Source organism: Oncorhynchus kisutch, linkage group LG2 (assembly GCF_002021735.2).
Source record: "Oncorhynchus kisutch isolate 150728-3 linkage group LG2, Okis_V2, whole genome shotgun sequence".
In the NCBI taxonomy this organism is placed as follows: domain Eukaryota; kingdom Metazoa; phylum Chordata; class Actinopteri; order Salmoniformes; family Salmonidae; genus Oncorhynchus; species Oncorhynchus kisutch.
Window position 1 is genome coordinate 50,525,259 of NC_034175.2, and position 21,598 is coordinate 50,546,856.

The following is a 21,598-nucleotide window of genomic DNA, read 5'->3' on the forward strand; positions in this document are numbered from 1 at the left end:
CAACTGACATATATACTGTACATTGCAGTTTTGTAGATTCATGGTAGTATCAGTTTAACTGGAGGAATTCACACCATTATCCCATCTAAAGTGAGTGAAACCACAGAATAACACACTGCCTCATCTACGGCACGTACACACACTAGAGATGGTTGCTGTGGCAGTAAGCTACAGAGAAGGACACAGTAATGCGCTGCAAATGAAATGTTATTTGTCACATGCTTTGTAAACAACAGATGTAGATTAACATGCTTACTTCCAGGACATGCTTACTTCCGGGTCTTTTTACAACAATGCAGAGTTAAAGATAAATAGAATTGGTGACACGAGGAATAAATACAGTGAATAACAATAACCAGTAAAAAATCACATGGATCGAGGTTAGTGATCGCTGTTCTGGGGCCGATTTGAAGCAGTTGGTTGTAAGTGGGTCGTAACTCGGTTCGATATGCTCTATGTGGACGTACAGATTATACCTGTTGCATCACCTGGGCGTGAGCCCTTCTATGAGCTATGCCTGGGCGTGAGCCCTTCGATGAGCTATGCCTGGGCGTGAGCCCTTCGATGAGCTATGCCTGGGCGTGAGCCCTTCGATGAGCTATGCCTGGGCGTGAGCCCTTCTATGAGCTATGCCTGGGCGTGAGCCCTTCTATGAGCTATGCCTGGGCGTGAGCCCTTCTATGAGCTATGCCTGGGCGTGAGCCCTTCTATGAGCTATGCCTGGGCGTGAGCCCTTCTATGAGCTATACCTGGGCGTGAGCCCTTCTATGAGCTATGCCTGGGCGTGAGCCCTTCTATGAGCTATGCCTGGGCGTGAGCCCTTCTATGAGCTATGCCTGGGCGTGAGCCCTTCTATGAGCTATGCCTGGGCGTGAGCCCTTCTATGAGCTATGCCTGGGCGTAGACTCTACGCCTGGTCGGGAGGTGGGACTATGCTATTCTTTTCTGTACATACCATGAAGGAACAATCTATATTTTCTAAAGGATGTGAGTCTCGTGTTCATATTTCCCAACCTCCAGGCTTTTCGAGTTGCCTATGCGCGAGTCAATAGCAAAATAATACACTTGATTCATGCTACATTACAGCATGCTAAATGTGTCTGATCAGACATTAGAAAACGAATAGATGAGCTGCCACCTCCACTTTTATTATAGCTCATATCTCATTTACATAAGTATTCACACCCCTGAGTCAATTCATGTCAGAATCACCTTTGGCAGCGATTTCAGCTGAGTCTTTCTGGGTAAGTCTTTAAGAGCTTTACACACCTGGGTTGTACAATATTTGCCCATTATTCTTAAAAAATTCTTCAAGATCTGTTCAAATTGGTTGACCATTGCTAGACAACCAATAGGCTACCTTAGACTACATAACATGCTAGCAAAATGTTCTGATAATGCAGTTAGATGAGCAAACTAGACTAAAGATTATCATTATGAACACTGACCCCAATTTGGCTAACATTTTCCCAGCCTAAATGTAATCAAATATCCAATCGGGGGTTCCGGGAAAACAAAAATCTGGACGATTGATTTATGAAGACGATTCCCCACGCTTGTCTAAAAACAGGGCGATAATGTTGTCCCAATGATAAGGGGCTGAAATTATAGTTGACCACACGGCTATTGCTTTAAAGTATTGAAAACAGTTCGATGACTTTGGGAGTTTCAGTAAGCAACAATATGATAAATGCCTTCAATAGCATTAGCCTACTTTATCCAATAACTTTGTCATTCAGTGATATTCATTCCACAGTAATTATTGATTGATTCATCAAAGTATGGTTAAGAGAACAACATGCATGCATAGTGGTGGGCTTTGAAGTGATGGGACATGCCTGGCAAAGTTTAAAACTGCCACGAGAACAGTAACAGCCTAGTAATGGGTGCTGCCTAGCAGCCACCATTTTGAAGCATCAAATCTCATGCATTGCTTAATCATTGCTTACACTGGATTTAGCTACAACTAGTCTTTTTGGTTGGTGCAGCAGGTGTAAATTCTGATCCCAAAGTCGGACCTAGCATTTTAAGACTTTATTTTTTAATCAAATGTATTTATATAGCCCTTCTTACATCAGCTGACATCTCAAAGTGCTGTACAGAAACCCAGCCTAAAACCCCAAACAGCAAGCAATGCAGGCGTAGAAGCACACTGGCTAGGAAAAACTCCCTAGAAAGGCCTAAACCTAGGAAGAAACCTAGAGAGGAACCAGGCTATGAGGGGTGGCCAGTCCTCTTCTGGCGGTGCCGGGTGGAGATTATAACAGAACATGGCCAAGATGTTCAAATGTTAATAAATGACCAGCATGGTCAAATAATAATCACAGTAGTTGTCGAGGGTGCAGCAAGTCAGCACCTCAGGAGTAAATGTCAGTTGGCTTTTCATAGCTGATAATTAGGAGTATCTCTACCGCTCCTGCGGTCTCTGGAGAGTTGAAAACAGCAGGTCTGGGAAAGGTAGCACGTCCTGTGAACAGGTCAGGGTTCCATAGCTGCAGGCAGAACAGTTGAAACTGGAGCAGCAGCACGGCCAGGTGGACTGAGGACAGCAAGGAGTCATGCCAGGTAGTCCTGAGGCATGGTCCTAGGGCTCAGGTCCTCCGAGAGAGAAAGAGAGAATTAGAGAGAGCATACTTAAATTCACACAGGACACTAGATAAGACAGGATAAGTACTCCAGAAATAACAAACTGACCCTAGCCCCCCGACACAAACTACTGCAGCATAAATACTGGAGGCTGGGTCAGGAGACACTGTGGCCCCATCCGATGATACCCCCGGACAAGGCCAAACAGGAATGATATAACCCCACCCACTTTGCCAAAGCACAGCTCCCACACCACTAGAGGGATATCTTCATCCACCAACTTACCATCCTGAGACCAGGCTGAGTATAGCCCACAAAGATCTCCGCCACGGCACAACCCAAGGGGGGGCGCCAACCCAGACAGGAAGATCACGTCAGTGACTCAACCCACTCAAGTGACGCACCTCTCCTAGGGACGGCATGAAAGAGCACCAGTAAGCCAGCCCCTGTAATAGGGTTAGAGGCAGAGAATCCCAGTTGAGAGAGGGGAACCAGGCCTCCCGGGTGGCACAGTGGTTAAGGGCACATCAGAGTCCCTGGGTTCGCGCCCAGGCTCTGTCGTAACCGGCCGCGACCAGGAGGTCCGTGGGGCGACACACAATTGGCCTAGCATCGTCCGGGTTAGGGAGGGCTTGGTCGGTAGGGATGTCCTTGTCTCATCACGCACCAGCGACTCCTGTGGTGGGCCGGGCGCAGTGAGCGCTAACCAAGGTTGCCAGGTGCACGGTGTACCCTCCGACACATTGGTGCGGCTGGCTTCCGGGTTGGATGCGCGCTGTGTTAAGAAGCAGTACGGCTGGTTGGGTTGTGTATCGGAGGACGCATGACTTTCAACCTTCGTCTCTCCCGAGCCCGTACGGGAGTTGTAGCGATGAGACAAGATAGTAGCTACTACAACAATTGGATACCACGAAACTGGGGAGAAAAAAGGGGTAAAAATTCAAAAATAAATAAAATTTAAAAAAGAGAGAGGGGAACCAGCCAGGCAGAGACAGCAAGGGTGGTTCGTTGCTCCAGAGCCTTTCCGTTCACCTTCACACTCCTGGGCCAGCCTACACTCAATCATATGACCCACTGAAGAGATGAGTCTTCAGTAAAGACTTAAAAGGTTGAGACCGAGTCTGCGTGTCTCACATGGGTAGGCAGACCATTCCATAAAAATGTAGCTCTATAGGAGAAGTCCGTAAAACATCTGCTATCCAATGCAGCACCATCTTCCAATCAACGTAACTGATGAGACAGGCCAATCTAAAGGGAGGGTGGAGTTTCTGTCTTGTTCAGACTTCCTTCCTCAGAGCAATCAAATGGGTGGTGGTCCTGTCTGTGTCATCTGCTGCTTGAATTGGCTGTGATTAATCAACTAACTGACTCAAAGCCACAAACTGTCCTCTGATCTCTATCCTCTGATCGCGCTCTCTCGCGCCTTCTCTCTCTGAGATAATTCCACATGTATAAACACAGCTTGCAGGTCAAATGTAGATCACAGCCAAGCCTTAATATGAGCAAAAGGGGTTTATCTGGAGGTAGATGGTGTAATTGTGATGGATCCAGATTGAGACCATTTTAAAATCCAGTCATGAGTATGACGTAGGTTTGTGTAAAACTCCTTGATTGAGAAATTGTCTCAAATTGTTGCAATTTGTCTATTTCCAGTCCATATACTAACCCTGTTGTACTGTTCTTCTTTCTTCCAGGTGTCCTTCAACGTGAGTGTGGATGCTAGGGGCTGCCCTGCCCCTGGCACCCAGCAGAGATTCACCATCAAACCTGTGGGTTTCAAGAATCGTCTGGAGGTGTCAGTGGACTACCGCTGTGCCTGTGGCTGCACCGACCAGACCCAGGCTAACAGTAGCCGCTGCAGCTCTATCGGACAGTACACCTGTGGTACCTGCCGCTGTGACCCGGGCTACCTGGGCGCCCGCTGTGAGTGCCAGGAGGGCGAGGCTGGCAGCATGTACCTGAGCGCCTGTAGAGAGGCGGAGGGGAAGCAGATCTGTGGTGGGAGAGGGGAGTGCAGTTGTAACCAATGCCTCTGCTACGAGTCAGAGTTCGGGAAGATCTACGGGACCTTCTGCGAGTGTGACGACTTCTCCTGCGCCCGACACAAGGGCATCCTCTGCTCAGGTAGGTGTGCAAAGAGAAGGGAGCACTGCCGCTACTTCGCTCTCCAAATTGCTGGATCTCCTCTCTACTTCTGCATGTGTACAACATAAATTATTCAGACATACACAGTAGTGCTTCGTACAGTACCTGATACATGTGCAGAAACACGAGTCCTAGATGTGTCGCTATTGAGGGTGTGTCTAAGTTGGCTTGTGCTGTCATGTTGATGCTAAGAGACGCATTCAATTCATGTTTATTGATCTACAAGGCTGTATGATAGTAGTGAGCAGGTGGGATGTTGTTTCCAGGGTCTGTTACCACATCACTCTGGTCTGTGTTTATTAGGCAGTTTGGCATTTATTGAGATGACTCATGTACTGGAGGCAGCTCTGCAGAGTGGTCACTAGCTGGCACTACCACAAAGTCATATTGATTTTAAACCTAACCTTTACCATACTGCTTGGCCTAATGCTTAACCTTAAATTAAGACTAAAAAGCTAGTGTTTTTTCATGAATTTTTACGATATTGCCAATTTTGACTTTGCAGCATGCCTGTGTAGTGGAAACCACTTAGTTCTTTCTGCCTCCAATGCAAGACTCATGACAATAAATGTCAATCTGCATTTATTAGAGGAAAAGCCACCTGTTAGTGGTGCAGCGTTGAACACAGCCCTGCAGGTCTGCTACTGTTGTGTGTGTGTGTGTGTGTGTGTTAATACCAAACCATACATGTTTGGGGTGTTTTTTTTAATGATAAAGGTCTCTTGATTCTGAATTTCTTCTTCGGGAAAGGTAAAGTGCTCAGGAACAGCTGCTGGGAGCTAGTTTGTTGTGCAGTTCATGTTTTACTGTCTCTAGCTGAGCTGTGTTCTCTGCTTTGGGACCCTGGAGAGTTGGGGTGGCTGTGTGCAGGATTCAGGAATGAATTCTAGAACCAGACCAGAGCTGTTCCTTCTGAACAGACCACCAATATTTTCCCTCCCCATACTATTCATGTGCTCTATTGATTAAATGTGCATGTGCTGATGTTGACCACAAATCCTGTTTTCTCCTGCCTGAGGGTCTTGCTTGCTTTGAAGCCCATGCCCTAGTTTTCTCTCACACTGGCCTGGGCAGCAGGCAGGGTTGCTATCTGGGAGCAACTTAGTGATATACTAAACAGGCTGTCCTATTGGATTCCCAGAACATCGGGTCCAGTCCAAGTAGCCTCTGTGCGTTTTGGGTCGAGACCTGCTGGATGTTGGCCAAGGGCCCCTGGCTCATCCCCAAGCTAACGGCTGTTCCACCAAACCACAGAGGGGGCTTTGTAACAGAGGCCCTGCTCAGTGCCTTGTGTGTATTGCCAAATACAATTCATGGGTCTATACTCAGTTAAAATGCCTTGTTTCGTTTAGTCAGCAGGACCAAGCAGCGGACAAACACAAAATGGACCATTTTGTTTGTCGGTTGGTCTGACCATAAGTAGGCCCTTAGGGTAGGATGATAACTGGAAGGGGTGGGGTAGTAATTAAATCTTAACAGTCCAGTATGCTCTGTGGCCCCCCATACTCTCACACACACACCTCCTCGCTGTGCATGGTTGGCTCAGTTTATAATGAGTTCCTAATGAATCTGAATGAAAGTCTCTCCCACACTTCTCTGACACTGTTACTTAATCGTGTAATAAACAGTGTTGTAAAATAATTCTGTATACCACCATTGGTCTTCTAAACCCACCAATGGTTATGGGGAGGTTCAGACTCTGTGCGGAGTCCCATTCCCCTCCTGTTACATGCCATCTAAACAGTATTGTGCAATAGGTTAGATTGGTTACGCTGTGATGATAGCAGCTCATTTGCTCTGCGTTGTGTTAGGAAGAGAAGCTGGTTTGGATTGAACTGCAGGATCCAGGCTGATTAACTGCCGTAAGGCATTTGTCATTATTAAAGAGAAAATAAATGGGTGCGTTGTCCTTGGGTGGGTTCTCATTTCTAGCTCAAAGCAGCCTTTTCATGATAACCGCATTGTCAGCAAGAAATCTTGACGTTTATCTTGTTGTTTTGATTCAAAGTACTGTATCTACCCACGACTGCTCATGCTGTAAAAACAGTCCAGTTCAAAGTGAATGGCACATTCATATGTAGTATATTTGCATGTAGTCCTACTTCAGCTCTGATTTGTTATGGCACACCGGTCTGTGTAGAGTACGGGCCGGCCTGAGTTGTGCCTGTCAATGAAATAGAATCCTACTTCGATGCGTTCTGACTAAAAACAATCTCTTGCGTAGTTAGTTTTGCATACTAAGTCTTACATAGACCACAAGCATTTCGCTACACCCGCAATAACATCTGCTAAATATGTGTATGAGACCAATAAAACCTGATTTAGTAGGTTGCGTTACAAGTGACTAATATTGCATTGATTCAATTATAATTGCCACAGTAAAGGAAAATATTGATAGTGTTAACTAACAGGGAAAACTCTAGAAAGTTGTGTGAAGTTCAATCTCGTGCTTCTCTGGGTGCTCTGATATTTATTCTGCGCGGCAGTGTATTAGTCAGACCTACATGAGGCTGAGGGGGTCAGGGGTTAGGCTAGAGACCAGTGTAGCAGCCAGGCCTACATGAGACTGAGGGGGTCAGGGGTTAGGCTAGAGACCAGTGTAGCAGCCAGGCAGGCAGGCCTACATGGGGGTCAGGGGTTAGGCAAGAGACCAGTGTAGCAGCCAGGCCTACATGAGGCTGAGGGGGTTAGGCTTGAGACCAGTGTAGCAGCCAGGCCTACATGAGGCTGAGGGGGTCAGGGGTTAGGCTAGAGACCAGTGTAGCAGCCAGGCCTACATGAGGCTGAGGGGGTCAGGGGTTAGGCAAGAGACCAGTGTAGCAGCCAGGCCTACATGAGGCTGAGGGGGTTAGGCTTGAGACCAGTGTAGCAGCCAGGCCTACATGAGGATGAGGGGGTCAGGGGTTAGGCTAGAGACCAGTGTAGCAGCCAGCCCTACATGAGGCTGAGGGGGTCAGGGGTTAGGCAAGAGACCAGTGTAGCAGCCAGGCCTACATGAGGCTGAGGGGGTCAGGGGTTAGGCTAGAGACCAGTGTCGCAGCCAGGCCTACATGAGGCTGAGGGGGTCAGGGGTTAGGCTAGAGACCAGTGTCGCAGCCAGGCCTACAGGAAGCGGCTCCTTCTCACTAGGGCCTTGACTCTTTTCCTTCTCCTTGTTGCTTCCCTCCATCTAATCTGATTACTGTGTCACGGCCAAAACGCACGCCAGGCCAAGACTCCAGGAACCAAGAATATTGGTTCCTGCTTACGCACTAAAAGACAACTGTGGAGAGAGACGAGTGGGTCCCACTCTTCTTGTAAATAGAGCTCTGAGGTTATATCGTAGTACTACTACAGTACACAATCTTTTTTTTTTTTACCAGAATCTTTTTACTGCAATTATAAATACACAGATATTTGACTGTGCCAACCTGTACCATCCTCTCTGTGTTTCTGGAATGTAGCTATGTCATTGAGCTTTTACCCACACTATTTCACTACCTACTGTTTTTGAGTATGTTGTTTCCTTCTGCTCTTTGGAGGAAAGGACTCTCTTCCTAGATTCCTTATTTGATAGCTTTAGCAGCCATGCTCTTGTTTGCCCTGGCCCTCTGAGTAGAGTGAGGAGGACCGATAGATGGAAGCCAGGCACGCTCCACACCCAGCTGTTGCTGTTGTCATGTCTGTGCTGCCTGGTGCTGTGGTGATATAATATAGCACCAAGCCAAACCTCCCATAGAGCCTAACTGCCTACAGTCTGGTTTTTCTGGCCAGTGACTGTCACTGTGGTGGTGTCATCAGCTGTACATGCCTGAACTAATTACACCCACATCGAACCAATGATTCAATCAACTGGTGTATTTAATGTAGTTGGCAATAGGTCAATACAATTTTGGAAATACCACTATACTAGTAATTTAGTCCACAAAATGGCAGAACTGCTAATAATAATAACCCATAATTTACAAAGCTCAGACATAGAAGTTAACTATTCACAGCTTCATTTGAAGTTGATAGTTAGAAATAGTTTGAGAGACTGTGTTTTTGGTCTCTTCACTCACCTTTCCTACATGTGTTAATGGTCTCTTCACTCACCTTTCCTACATGTGTTAATGGTCTCTTCACTCACCTTTCCTACATGTGTTAATGGTCTCTTCACTCACCTTTCCTACATGTGTTAATGGTCTCTTCACTCACCTTTCCTACATGTGTTAATGGTCTCTTCACTCACCTTTCCTACATGTGTTAATGGTCTCTTCACTCACCTTTCCTACATGTGTTAATGGTCTCTTCACTCACCTTTCCTACATGTGTTAATGGTCTCGTCACTCACCTTTCCTACATGTGTTAATGGTCTCGTCACTAATAAGCTGCTGTATCTCTGCAACGGGGTTAGATAAACTGAATGAAACACTGGTGGTCTTCCGCTGCGTCCGGTGTCTTTCAATGAGTGGAAGGGTTTCAGTTGGTTTGGGTGGGATGCGTGTGTTGCTTATAGACAACGTTCCACCTTACCCTCTGATAGGATAGAGGGAATATTCACCATTGACGTACAGAACTAATGGTGCCTAGAGGTTATGGGGTTGTTTCTGGATAGGGTTGATAGTGTGATACTAAGCTTACAGTCAAAGACCCTCTTATTGCTGTGCAAGGGCAAGCCTGTTCTTGTGAAACTAAGACAGTGGCCTGTAGAATGAAGGTCAGGTCAGGGGCATTAATCAGTCTCTGAAGTTAGTAGGTCTGGCAGGAGCAAGGATAGGGGAGGAGTGGTGTCAGTAACCTCCCACAGGGGCCACACTGTGTGCTTGTGTTTGAGGTTACAAATGTATGAGAGTACAGAGAGTCTCTGACCTGTGCTCACATTTGTAACCTCAGTGTCTTCTGCAAGGCCAGACTCTCTGCCCTAAGGCCTGTGCTGAGTCTGTCAAGATATCTGGAGGATTAAGTAGGCGTAGATAGATGGGTACTGTATGGATAGAATTAGTCTTTATCACTTACAGTAAAGTATGAAAGGGTGATTACCAGGGTGTGAGAGAGTTAAAATATGTTCATAGAGGCAACAGTAAACTAACTTTCTTTGCGTCTTTCTGTGTAAGCATGGATCCGCTAAGTCTGTGTGTCGGCTGCTTTTGACGAGGCCTCAGTAAACAGACTTTGTGGTCCTCTGCTCTGTCACACATCTACAGCTGCTTATCGGTAACAATCTAACCACTCAATAGCACCAAACGCCAGAAATAGCATGGCTGTTTTCCACACTTGCACTTTACCCGTGAACCCCTCCTCCTCATAAATCGTCAGCCTCAGATGGAGGATTGAAACAGTAAATGTGAACATGTGTTTATTAATGTGTGTGTGCCTGGCACGACTGTGCCTTTGCCTTATTGAAATGAAAGCATTTAGTTTGGCTTCCAATCTCTCTCTGACATGATTGGCCTATTTTGCAAAATAGTTAGCGTCGACTGTAACTGGTCCTGTGTTTGCAAAACATCTGGCAAATCCAAGCACTGTGGTTTTATTGCTTGACGGTCAAAATGTTGTAGAGCCGTCCTTTATCCTACAGCTTCTTCTATTCTCCTCCTCAGCTCTTTAATTTATAGACACTGCCAATCGAAAATGCATTTTTAGACTACGGTACTGCTGTCTGGCCTACTCTGATTGTATGAAAAGCCTGCAGCGACAGCTGGAACATGGACAAGTCGAAACACAGCTAATACCAGTACTCAAGATGTCCCAACAACCATCATGATTTGTAGCTCCTGCTACTACCTACTGTAGCACCTACTCCCTGCCCAGTAGTAGTCTGATTTCACGCAATCACTTTGATGTTTTTGACTGGAACATAGTTTGAACAGGATCTCTGGTTCTACAAGGCTGAAGCAGCAGTTCATTCAACATTTTGGCACAGCTGTGGAGTCAGTTAGTGTTTTTATTTGTAGTTCGTTGAACACACAGCAATTAGTAGTCAACCTATTCTGGGTTAATGCTTGGCAGACAGCCCAGGATGTAAACTCACTACGGAGCTCAGCAATGCGTATTGAGCAGAAATGTGCCTATCAAATGGGCATGCGTGCGTGTGCATCATTCCGTGTGTGTTTGGATTTTGTCCCTCACCCCATATCTCCCTCATCTCCCTTGCTAGGCAGAAGCTAGCTCAACAGCACCTAGGTTCCTACTGCTGCTCAGTAGGCTAGTAGCCCCCTGACCCAAAGCAAACACAGGATGACACCTCAACCCCCCTCAAACCTGACTGAACCTGACCATGATAAAGACCCAGGATTGTCCTTCCTCCACTCTCTCCTCTAACTAATAAATACTATACAAGACTCTCTCCCTTCCCATGCCTGCTCTGTTTGGGGCCTCTTGCCCCATAGAACTACTTCAGATACAAGGATTCCCTCCCCGTGTAGTAAAGAACCTATTCCCCTCAAAGCACTACAGGTGTTGCTGCTGGAAACCTACAGCTCTCTCAGCACCATCTTAATATATTTGATGAGTGGTACTCCAAGGCTGCGTCCAACATAGCACCCTATTCCTTTTATATTGCACTATTTTTGACCAGGGCCCATTGGGCTCTGTTCAAAAGAAGTGCACTGTACTATATAGGAAGTAGGGTGCTATGTGGGACGCACCCCGAGACGTGCATACTGCTGGGCTTCCAGAGGAGAGACACTGAAATATTTAGTGAAATATGCAGAGAAAACGTGACACAGAAAATGGGGTCAGATCTCAACTCAGAGCTTCTCTTTTGTCCAATGTACTTCTGTAGTGGTGAGAGGGCTAAACACTGCTGCTGCAGAACCTCTCTGTACACATTAACCACTGTGGCCAACAGGGCATGTTCTTCCATGTTTTCCATCCTGTCAAGGATCTGAGGTCACTGTCCCTAGGATAGACAGGAAGCAGAATAGTGTAGTTTCTGGAATCCACACACCACACTCCCCTTCTCTAGATATATCTAATTATATTACAATGGCTGCTACTGACTTCACCTCTTTGTCGATACATGTATGCAGCTGTGATTACCATGGCTACCAAAGGTCATTGTTATTATCATATTCATGCTACTCCTACTGTACATTATTTGTGTGAAGCTCTGGGCAGGTTGCCAATAACTCTTACATTACTCATACCATGTGTATATGCTGCATTTTATACCATCTTTTGCACCTTGCCTATGCCGCTCATACATATTCTCATTCACCCCTTTAGATTTGTGACTTATTCGGTAGTTGTTGGGGAATTGTTAGATATTACTGCGCTGTTGGAACTAGAAGCACAAGCATTTCGCTACACTCGCATTAATGTCTGCTAACCATGTGTATGTGACAAATACAATTTGATTTGATAACTTGAAATAAGTCTGCATATGTTATCTGAGGGATTTGCATTAAGCTCCTAGTTGCTTGTTGTCGACTTCAGGTTAGGATTGGCCCTTTGTTAGGGAAGGAATTCTCTCTTATGGCATGTCACTTTAAGGTATAATTTGCACCACAGTTGAATAACAATCCCTTAATGCCAGATTAAAGCATTTGCACCTGAGCAAAGTGAGTGACTTTATGTTCACCCCAAACGTCAGGTGGGAAGAGTTAACAGTATTTGCTTTTTATTTTGTGGGCTCAACACGTTTTAAAAACGTTTTCTGAATTCTTCTGTCTTTATGACGTGGCTGTATTCTGGGCGGTGCCTGGAGCCCTCCAGAACTCCATACAGGTCAGGTTGGAACAAGACTGTAATTGCTTGGAGGAAGATAACAAGCGCTTGGCTGGGCTGTTCACAGTAAATCTCTCTCTCTGCTGGTCTTGGCAGCCTCTACCTCTGACTCTGTGATCACTCACAACGCTCCCGGCATCCACTGCTCCTCCTCCGGAATAGAATCCTGTCGAACACAGAAGCGCATCTGGGGCATGTCGAGATGTTGTACATTCCCATACATGATCCTCCTGTGTGGCGGTAAAAGGGGATCTGGGACCTGAGAGGCAATTGGCTCATTATTTTGACTTATGACTATTGTTCTATTCATGTTAGAGGAAGTCCCATCACTCCCATGTGTTTCCTGATGAGTGAATATATTGTGGTGTAAAAGTCAGCAAAAGGCTTCTGAGGAAAAGAAATATGCTGCCTTAGCATATCAAACACACACACTGGAGTGTGTCAAATGCCTACTCAATAACATGAACACCATGTTGCCAGCACCCGTAAATGATAGAGACAGTCAGGTTATAGACCTGTGAAAATGTTCACGGTTTACTTCATGTGTTCTAATCAGCTGACCAGTTCAAAGGCCTAAACATTATTTTCATGCCCTGTAATTGCTGTTGTCTGGTGACTGGTACAGTAGGCATGTGATGTTTGTCATCTGTGCTGACTCGGGACAAAACGGTCAATGCCAGTAGGTATTTAAACTGCAACCATCCCTCGTGTGTGTGTGTGTGTGTGTGTGTGTGTGTGTGTGTGTGTGTGTGTGTGTGTGTGTGTGTGTGTGTGTGTGTGTGTGTGTGTGTGTGTGTGTTTCTAGGGTTTTAAGAGCTCATTGTACTGGTTGTTTCACAGTTGAGGTTTGTCAATGGTCTGGTCTGCCAACACTGTATCAAATATTGTTTTCACTGACACAGGATATTTCAAAGTAGTGTTATTATAAAATAATCTTAAATCCTCTGCACACAAACCTAAGCATAGCTTAAATGTAGTCATCTAATGTAGCCGTAGTGACTGTAGTTATTTGAATGCGTCTCCTACCCCACACATCTTACAGAAGTTTGACTATATTTTCTTTATTTTTTGCTGATGACGACCCAAGCTTGACTCGGCATACAAGCGGCAGCTTGTCTTGGCCTGCCTGCATGCTTAACAACACACTTCTCTGTTGAGAACTGTGTTATGGTTGTTCTCCGATGTAGAAGAGAGGCACAGACGGGCCAGTTGTTGTGATACTGTCTTGAAGGAGAAGAAATTGTCATGTCTAATAACTCATTGTGCTGAAGGAACATCAGAGCAGACTACAATACATTAACTCATACAGAATGGCACCCACATCAGAGCAGACTACAATACATGAACTCATACAGAATGGCACCCACATCAGAGCAGACTACAATACATGAACTCATACAGAATGGCACCCACATCAGAGCAGACTACAATACATTAACTCATACAGAATGGCACCCACATCAGAGCAGACTACAATACATTAACTCATACAGAATGGCACCCACATCAGAGCAGACTACAATACATGAACTCATACAGAATGGCACCCACATCAGAGCAGACTACAATACATTAACTCATACAGAATGGCACCCACATCAGAGCAGACTACAATACATGAACTCATACAGAATGGCACCCACATCAGAGCAGACTACAATACATTAACTCATACAGAATGGCACCCACATCAGAGCAGACTACAATACATGAACTCATACAGAATGGCACCCACATCAGAGCAGACTACAATACATGAACTCATACAGAATGGCACCCACATCAGAGCAGACTACAATACATTAACTCATACAGAATGGCACCCACATCAGAGCAGACTACAATACATTAACTCATACAGAATGGCACCCACATCAGAGCAGACTACAATACATTAACTCATACAGAATGGCACCCACATCAGAGCAGACTCCAATACATTAACTCATACAGAATGGCACCCACATCAGAGCAGACTACAATACATGAACTCATACAGAATGGCACCCACATCAGAGCAGACTACAATACATTAACTCATACAGAATGGCACCCACATCAGAGCAGACTACAATACATGAACTCATACAGAATGGCACCCACATCAGAGCAGACTACAATACATTAACTCATACAGAATGGCACCCACATCAGAGCAGACTACAATACATTAACTCATACAGAATGGCACCCACATCAGAGCAGACTACAATACATGAACTCATACAGAATGGCACCCACATCAGAGCAGACTACAATACATGAACTCATACAGAATGGCACCCACATCAGAGCAGACTACAATATATGAACTCATACAGAATGGCACCCACATCAGAGCAGACTACAATACATTAACTCATACAGAATGGCACCCACATCAGAGCAGACTACAATACATGAACTCATACAGAATGGCACCCACATCAGAGCAGACTACAATACATGAACTCATACAGAATGGCACCCACATCAGAGCAGACTACAATACATTAACTCATACAGAATGGCACCCACATCAGAGCAGACTACAATACATTAACTCATACAGAATGGCACCCACATCAGAGCAGACTACAATACATTAACTCATACAGAATGGCACCCACATCAGAGCAGACTACAATACATTAACTCATACAGAATGGCACCCACATCAGAGCAGACTACAATACATGAACTCATACAGAATGGCACCCACATCAGAGCAGACTACAATACATGAACTCATACAGAATGGCACCCACATCAGAGCAGACTACAATACATTAACTCATACAGAATGGCACCCACATCAGAGCAGACTACAATACATTAACTCATACAGAATGGCACCCACATCAGAGCAGACTACAATACATTAACTCATACAGAATGGCACCCACATCAGAGCGGACTAAAAATAATATGTTGGAGCTCAGTAGGCAGCATATGGGAACAGTTTGGGAGGCAGGCCCTAACTAGAGAGAAGGGGTGAATTGAGCCAACTGTGTGGTAAGGAACAGTCCTCCACTAGACTAGTGTGTCACATCTGGGTCCATACTCCACGGTGCCCTTGGTAACTGAGAAACCTAGATCCATATATACAGTTGAAGTCGGAAGTTTACATACACTTACGTTGGAGTCATTAAAACTCGTTTTTCAACCACTCCACAAATGTCTTGTTAACAAACTATAGTTTTGGCAAGTCAGTTAGGACATCTACTTTGTGCATGACACAAGTAATTTTTTCAACAATTGTTTACAGACAGATTATTTCACTTAATTCACTGTATCACAATTCCAGTGGGTCGGAAGTTTACATACACTTAGTTGACTGTGGCTTTAAACAGTTTGGAAAATTCCAGAAAATGATGTCATGGCTTTATAAGCTTCTGATTGACTCAAATGATGTCATTTAGCCTATTGGAGGTGTACATGTGGATGTATTTCAAGGCCTACCTTCAAAATCAGTGCCTCTTTGCTTGAAATCATGGGAAAATCAAAAGAAATCAGCCAAGACCTAAGAAAATAAATGATAGACTTCCACAAGTCTGGTCATGCTTGGGAGCAATTTCCAAACGCCTGAAAGTACCACGTTCATCTGTACAAACAATAGTACGCAAGTATAAACACCATGGGACCACGCAGCCGTCATACCGCTCAGAGATGAACGTACTTGATGAACGCGAAAAGTGTAAATCAATCCCAGAACGACCTGCAAAGGACCTTGTGAAGATACGGGAGGAAACGGGTACAAAAGTATCTATATCCACAGTAAAAACAAGTCCTATATCGACATAACCTGAAAGGTCAAGCAAGTGCTCCAAAACCCCATTAAAAAAAAGCCAGACTATGGTTTCCAACTGCACATGGGGACAAAGATCATACCTTTTGGAGAAATGTCCTCTGGTCTGATGAAACAAAAATAGAACTGTTTGACCATAATGACCATCGTTATGTTTGGAGGAAAAAGGAGGCGGCTTGTAAGCCGAAGAACACCATCCAAACCGTGAAGCACGGGGGTGGCAGCATCATGTTGTGAGTGTGCTTTGCTGGAGGAGGGACTGGTGCACTTCACAAAATAGATAGCATCATGAGGCGGGAAATTATGTGGATATATTGAAGCAACATCTCAAGACATCAGTTAGGAAGTTAAAACTTGGTTGTAAATGGGTCTTGCAAATGGACAATGACCGCAAGCATACTTCCAAAGTTGTGGCAAAATGGCTTAAGGACAACAAAGTCGAGGTATTGGAGTGGCCATCACAAAGCCCTGACCTCAATCCCATAAAAAATGTGTGGGCAGAACTGAAAAAGCGTGTGTGAGCAAGGAGGCCTACAAACCTGACTCAGTTACCCAACTTATTCTGGGAAACTTGTGGAAGGCTACCCGACACGTTTGACCCAAGTTAAACAATTTAAAGGCCATGCTACCAAATACTAATTGAGTGTATGAAAACTTCTGACCCACTGGGAATGTGATTAAATAAATCAAATCTGAAATAAATAATTATCTCCTATTATTCTAACATTTCACATTCTTCAAATAAAGTGGTGATTAAATGTCAGGAATTGTGAAAAACTGAGTTTACATACACCTTAGCCAAATACAAATACTGTAGCTCCTTCCTGGGCCCTTGACTAGGAATATATTAGGCCTTGGTAACATTTTAACCTCTGTTTCGGTCCAACTCGGCCTCTGCTTCTCCTCTGGTTTGTGTTTCTGTTGAACCGTTGTCCTATGTTCTGGATGTTGAGAGTAGCGCAGATGTTGTGCTGTTGACAGCGCCTGGCTGACCCTCTCTTTTTCTCTCGCTCGCTCTCTCGCTCGCTCTCTCTCCCCCTTACAGTGCCTGGCTTCGAGGAACATGGCAGAGCACACATACTACTGCCCTCCCTCTCACTGACAGAAAGCATTCGCTTCTCCCAGGCCCAGCCAGGCTATTCTCTGTTAAACTAGGCCATAGCAGCACTCTGGCTCACTCACTCACAGTCCTACCATACATAATACAGTGGGCATTCCACGTTCCTCTCAACTCGGCCGGGGTTTTCCTCTGTCTCCAAGTCACACCGTCCAAATTCTACATCTCTACCGCACACGGCTGTCAGTGTCAACGTCCACTTTTATTATGTGATGTTTTAGCTGTTCCACCTCATAGGACACGGCAAAGCGGATTTGCCCTTCCTCAAAAACAGTTAATAAAATGTGGTATTTCCCTATGCTAAAACTGGATGATATTAATGACCATTCCCCCCACTGCAAAGTTAGCTTTTTTCTCCCAATGTAGCAGCATTAAATATGAGCAGCGCTGACCTTGAGGTGTTGGGAGTCAGGAGGGAGGCCCCGTGTGTCTGACTGTGTAGTCTATGGCGCTGCTGCCCGCCTGTTCCGCTGCTGCCCGCCTATGGCGCTGCTACCCGCCTGTTCCGCTGCTGCCCGCCTGTTCCGTTGCTGCCCGCCTGCTCCGCTGCCTGCCTGTCCTTCTCTACAGGGGATATGCAGATTAGCAGCTGATAATGCCTCATTCAGACCAGGTTTTTCAGGAAAATGGTATTACCTCTTGGTCTTTTGACTTCTGATTTGAAGACCTGGGGTCGTAGCATAGACCCCACTCTACGAAATATCTTAGTAATGTCACTATAAACCCACAAAATATGCAGTTTTTTTAAAGAAGTTTATAATTTTTAATTAATGAACTTTGGGATTGAAATGTATTGTGTGAATATCAAATCTCAGGAAAGTTTCCTGTCACATTGTTGACACTTTGCAGAGCTTAGAGTCTCTCTCCCTGTAGTTTTTGTGGTTTTCTCCCCCCATTGTGAAACCATCTCTGTACTGTTTGGCAGCGTGCTGACCATCTGGGAATGCTGTGCACTGTTGTTGTGATGTGCTGTGATGGGGAATTGGGAATGTCTCTACATTGGAGCCTCTTGGCAGCTGTGCTCTGACTTCTTCTCTCTGTTGGGTTTGTTTGGTGCGTTTGTACAGCAGCCAGAAACTCAACGTCTGCATTTGTATAAAATAAGTTCCAATCTCCTCAAAGACTTGTGTACAGGCAGATTGTTTGTTTGCATCTCCACAACAGGGTCCTTTATAAATTAACCATGCAAAACAAATGGTGGACCCACAAACCACCATAGCATAACCCTGGACTGAGGTCAAACAGACCAAATACATGCTGGGATAGATGTGGTTATGGTGATATTGTTCTGCTTTCAAAGTGATCATTAGAGGCAGTAGACTTCCCAAGCAAAGGGAGTGGCCCAGTGTAATAATGGATGCCTGTAGCTCTTTGAAATCGGGTTTTTAACCTACGACAGTAGTTCTCACTTTGTCTTTCAATCTTCTAGAATAGGATAGCATGATTGACTCTGACTTCACCTGTACTTTACAGACGTTTTGAAGAGGGATGAATGTAGCCCAGCGTCGTCCGGGTTATGGGTGGGTCTGGCCAGGGTAGGCCGTCATGGTAAAATAAGAATTTTGTTCTTAACTGACTTGCCTGGTTAAATAAAAAAATATCCATGACAAGGCCTTTTCCCATATCTAGAAAAGAGATTATAAAGAAGTTTGAAGGCTTGTCTTTAAAGACAGAAGCCGCATTAGGGAAACATCTCCAAACATCTCCAATCGAAAATCAAATCTAGAGTCGGCTTTCTATTCCGCAACAAAGCCTCCTTCACTCACGCCGCCAAACTTACCCTAGTAAAACTGACTATCCTACCGATCCTCGACTTCGGCGATTTCATCTACAAAATTGCTTCCAACACTCTACTCAGCAAACTGGATGCAGTTTATCACAGTGCCATCCGTTTTGTCACTAAAGCACCTTATACCACCCACCACTGCGACCTGTATGCTCTAGTCGCCTGGCCCTCGCTACATATTCGTCGCCAGACCCACTGGCTCCAGGTCATCTAAGTCCATGCTAGGTAAAGCTCCGCCTTATCTCAGTTCACCTGTCATGATGGCAACACCGGTAGCACGCACTCCAGCAGGTGTATCTCACTGATCATCCCTAAAGCCAACACCTCATTTGGCCGCCTTTTGTTCCAGTTCTCTGCTGCCTGTGACTGGAACGAATTGCAAAAATCGCTGAAGTTGGGGACTTATCTCCCTCACCAACTTCAAACATCTGCTATCTGAGCAGCTAACCGATCGCTGCAGCTGTACATAGTTTATCGGTAAATAGCCCACCCATTTTTACCTACCTCATCCCCATACTGTTTTTATTTATTTACTTCTCTGCTCTTTTGCACACCAATATCTCTACCTGTACATGACCACCTGATCATTTATCACTCCAGTGTTAATCTGCAAAATTGTAATTATTCGCCTACCTCCTCATGCCTTTTGCACACAATGTATATAGACTCTCTTTTTTTTCTACTGTGTTATTGACTTGTTAATTGTTTACTCCATGTGTAACTCTGTGTTGTCTGTTCACACTGCTATGCTTTATCTTGGCCAGGTCGCAGTTGCAAAGGAGAACTTGTTCTCAACTAGCCTACCTGGTTAAATAAAGGTGAAATAAAAAAATTTAAATAAAGGGGAAACAGCAGCATGGTCTGGCCCCAGCACCTTTGTTGTTTTTGTTTTGAGGACAAAACAGAGGTGAGGTGTGCGGAGCAGGGTGGTCAAAAAGATTCCAGTACATCATCTGCTGTTCTATTGACATCGATGATGTCAGAGGGGATAAACACAGTATTCGCTGTTTGCGCGTCTTTGTTGTTGTAATATCCCAAACGAACTGACAGTTTAAGGATTCCAGCTTTAAACAGGCACCTATGACTCCGGTATACAGTATGTCTTTGTAGATTTAGTCTGGGACACTGTGGAACGCAGCAAGGTCCATTCTTTACATCTCATTCTCCATCTCGGCTCCATCAATCAGCCATACCACTCGAGCGCAGCAGGGCCCAGCTTCCATCCTCATCTATTGGCTTACTTAATAAAATAATACTTGCTTCCTCTCCTCAATCTCTCTCCATCTCAGCCCTAGCATGAATCAGCCCTACCACCCTGGGCCGAGGTTTGACATCATCCAAATGTTTTCTTTTCCCCATCAGTGACAACATATCCTCATTCCTCACATCACTGTGCTCAACTTCAGAAAGTGTGTTTCCTACTGCTACACCGGAGTCACTGCCTCTGGTAGAAGTCTGTCTATCAGCATGGGGAGATTCTAGTATCCCTGTGTGGCCACGGCACCACCAGATAGGTGATGTGTAATCTTGGTTTGAGTTCTTTAGGGTCCTTCTACAGGGCAGGAAGCCAAGACAGAGTTGTTGTGAAAAGACTGCACAAATAATAGTTTTGTGTGGTTGTGTTCTGTGTGGACAGTATATGCACTCTGTTTGGTTTTAAACCCATAGAAATAACTGTTGTCAAGTCAATGATGTATGCATTCTATTCACACGAGCAACAACACATTTGTGTGTCATCAACATGGGACTTGTGTTGTGCAGTCCATGTAGTGTTTTTGCTTTTAAAACAGATGTTTAAAATCTTTCTACTCTTCAGTGGGGGGGCTTAACATTTCAGTGACCCATTTTGTTTTTAAAGCTGTACTATTTTGGTCCATATGAGCAACAGAATCAAAAGCAGTAGAGCGCTACAGTTGATGCTTTCAACCAGACCCAGGCTCAGCAGTTCTAAATAAGTTGAACGATTCCTTCTCTTCCTGTTGTGTTTTTCTCTCTCTGTCGTTCTCTCGATCTGTCTGTGAGTCTGTCTGTGAGTCTATCGTTCTCACAACACACAGACAGAGGGCAGTGAGTCAGCAGGAGTTTGGACAGTCTCAGGCAACAGGAAATACTGTATTTGGAAACACAGCAGTTGGTCCAGACTTCAGTAATAACTCGGTATGGGAAACATTGTTTATTTTGTGTCATCAACATGAGACCCATCAAATCAAATCAAATCAAATGTATTTATATAGCCCTTCGTACATCAGCTGATATCTCAAAGTGCTGTACAGAAACCCAGCCTAAAACCCCAAACAGCAAGCAATGCAGGTGTAGAAGCACGGTGGCTAGGAAAAACTCCCTAGAAAGGCCAAAACCTAGGAAGAAACCTAGAGAGGAACCAGGCTATGTGGGGTGGCCAGTCCTCTTCTGGCTGTGCCGGGTGGAGATTATAACAGAACATGGCCAAGATGTTCAAATGTTCATAAATGACCAGCATGTTCGAATA

At 45.0% G+C, this 21,598-nt stretch overlaps 1 protein-coding gene across 1 annotated transcript in view; it reads left to right on the top strand.

Moving 5' to 3' along the window:
* The window catches only part of LOC109904443 (integrin beta-5-like), a 93,565-nt gene that overhangs the window by 37,663 nt on the left and 34,304 nt on the right, over positions 1 to 21,598 (top strand). Inside the window, 1 exon segment of the mRNA XM_031796948.1 lies at positions 4,281 to 4,710. Within this exon segment, the coding sequence (XP_031652808.1) occupies positions 4,281 to 4,710 (430 nt within the window).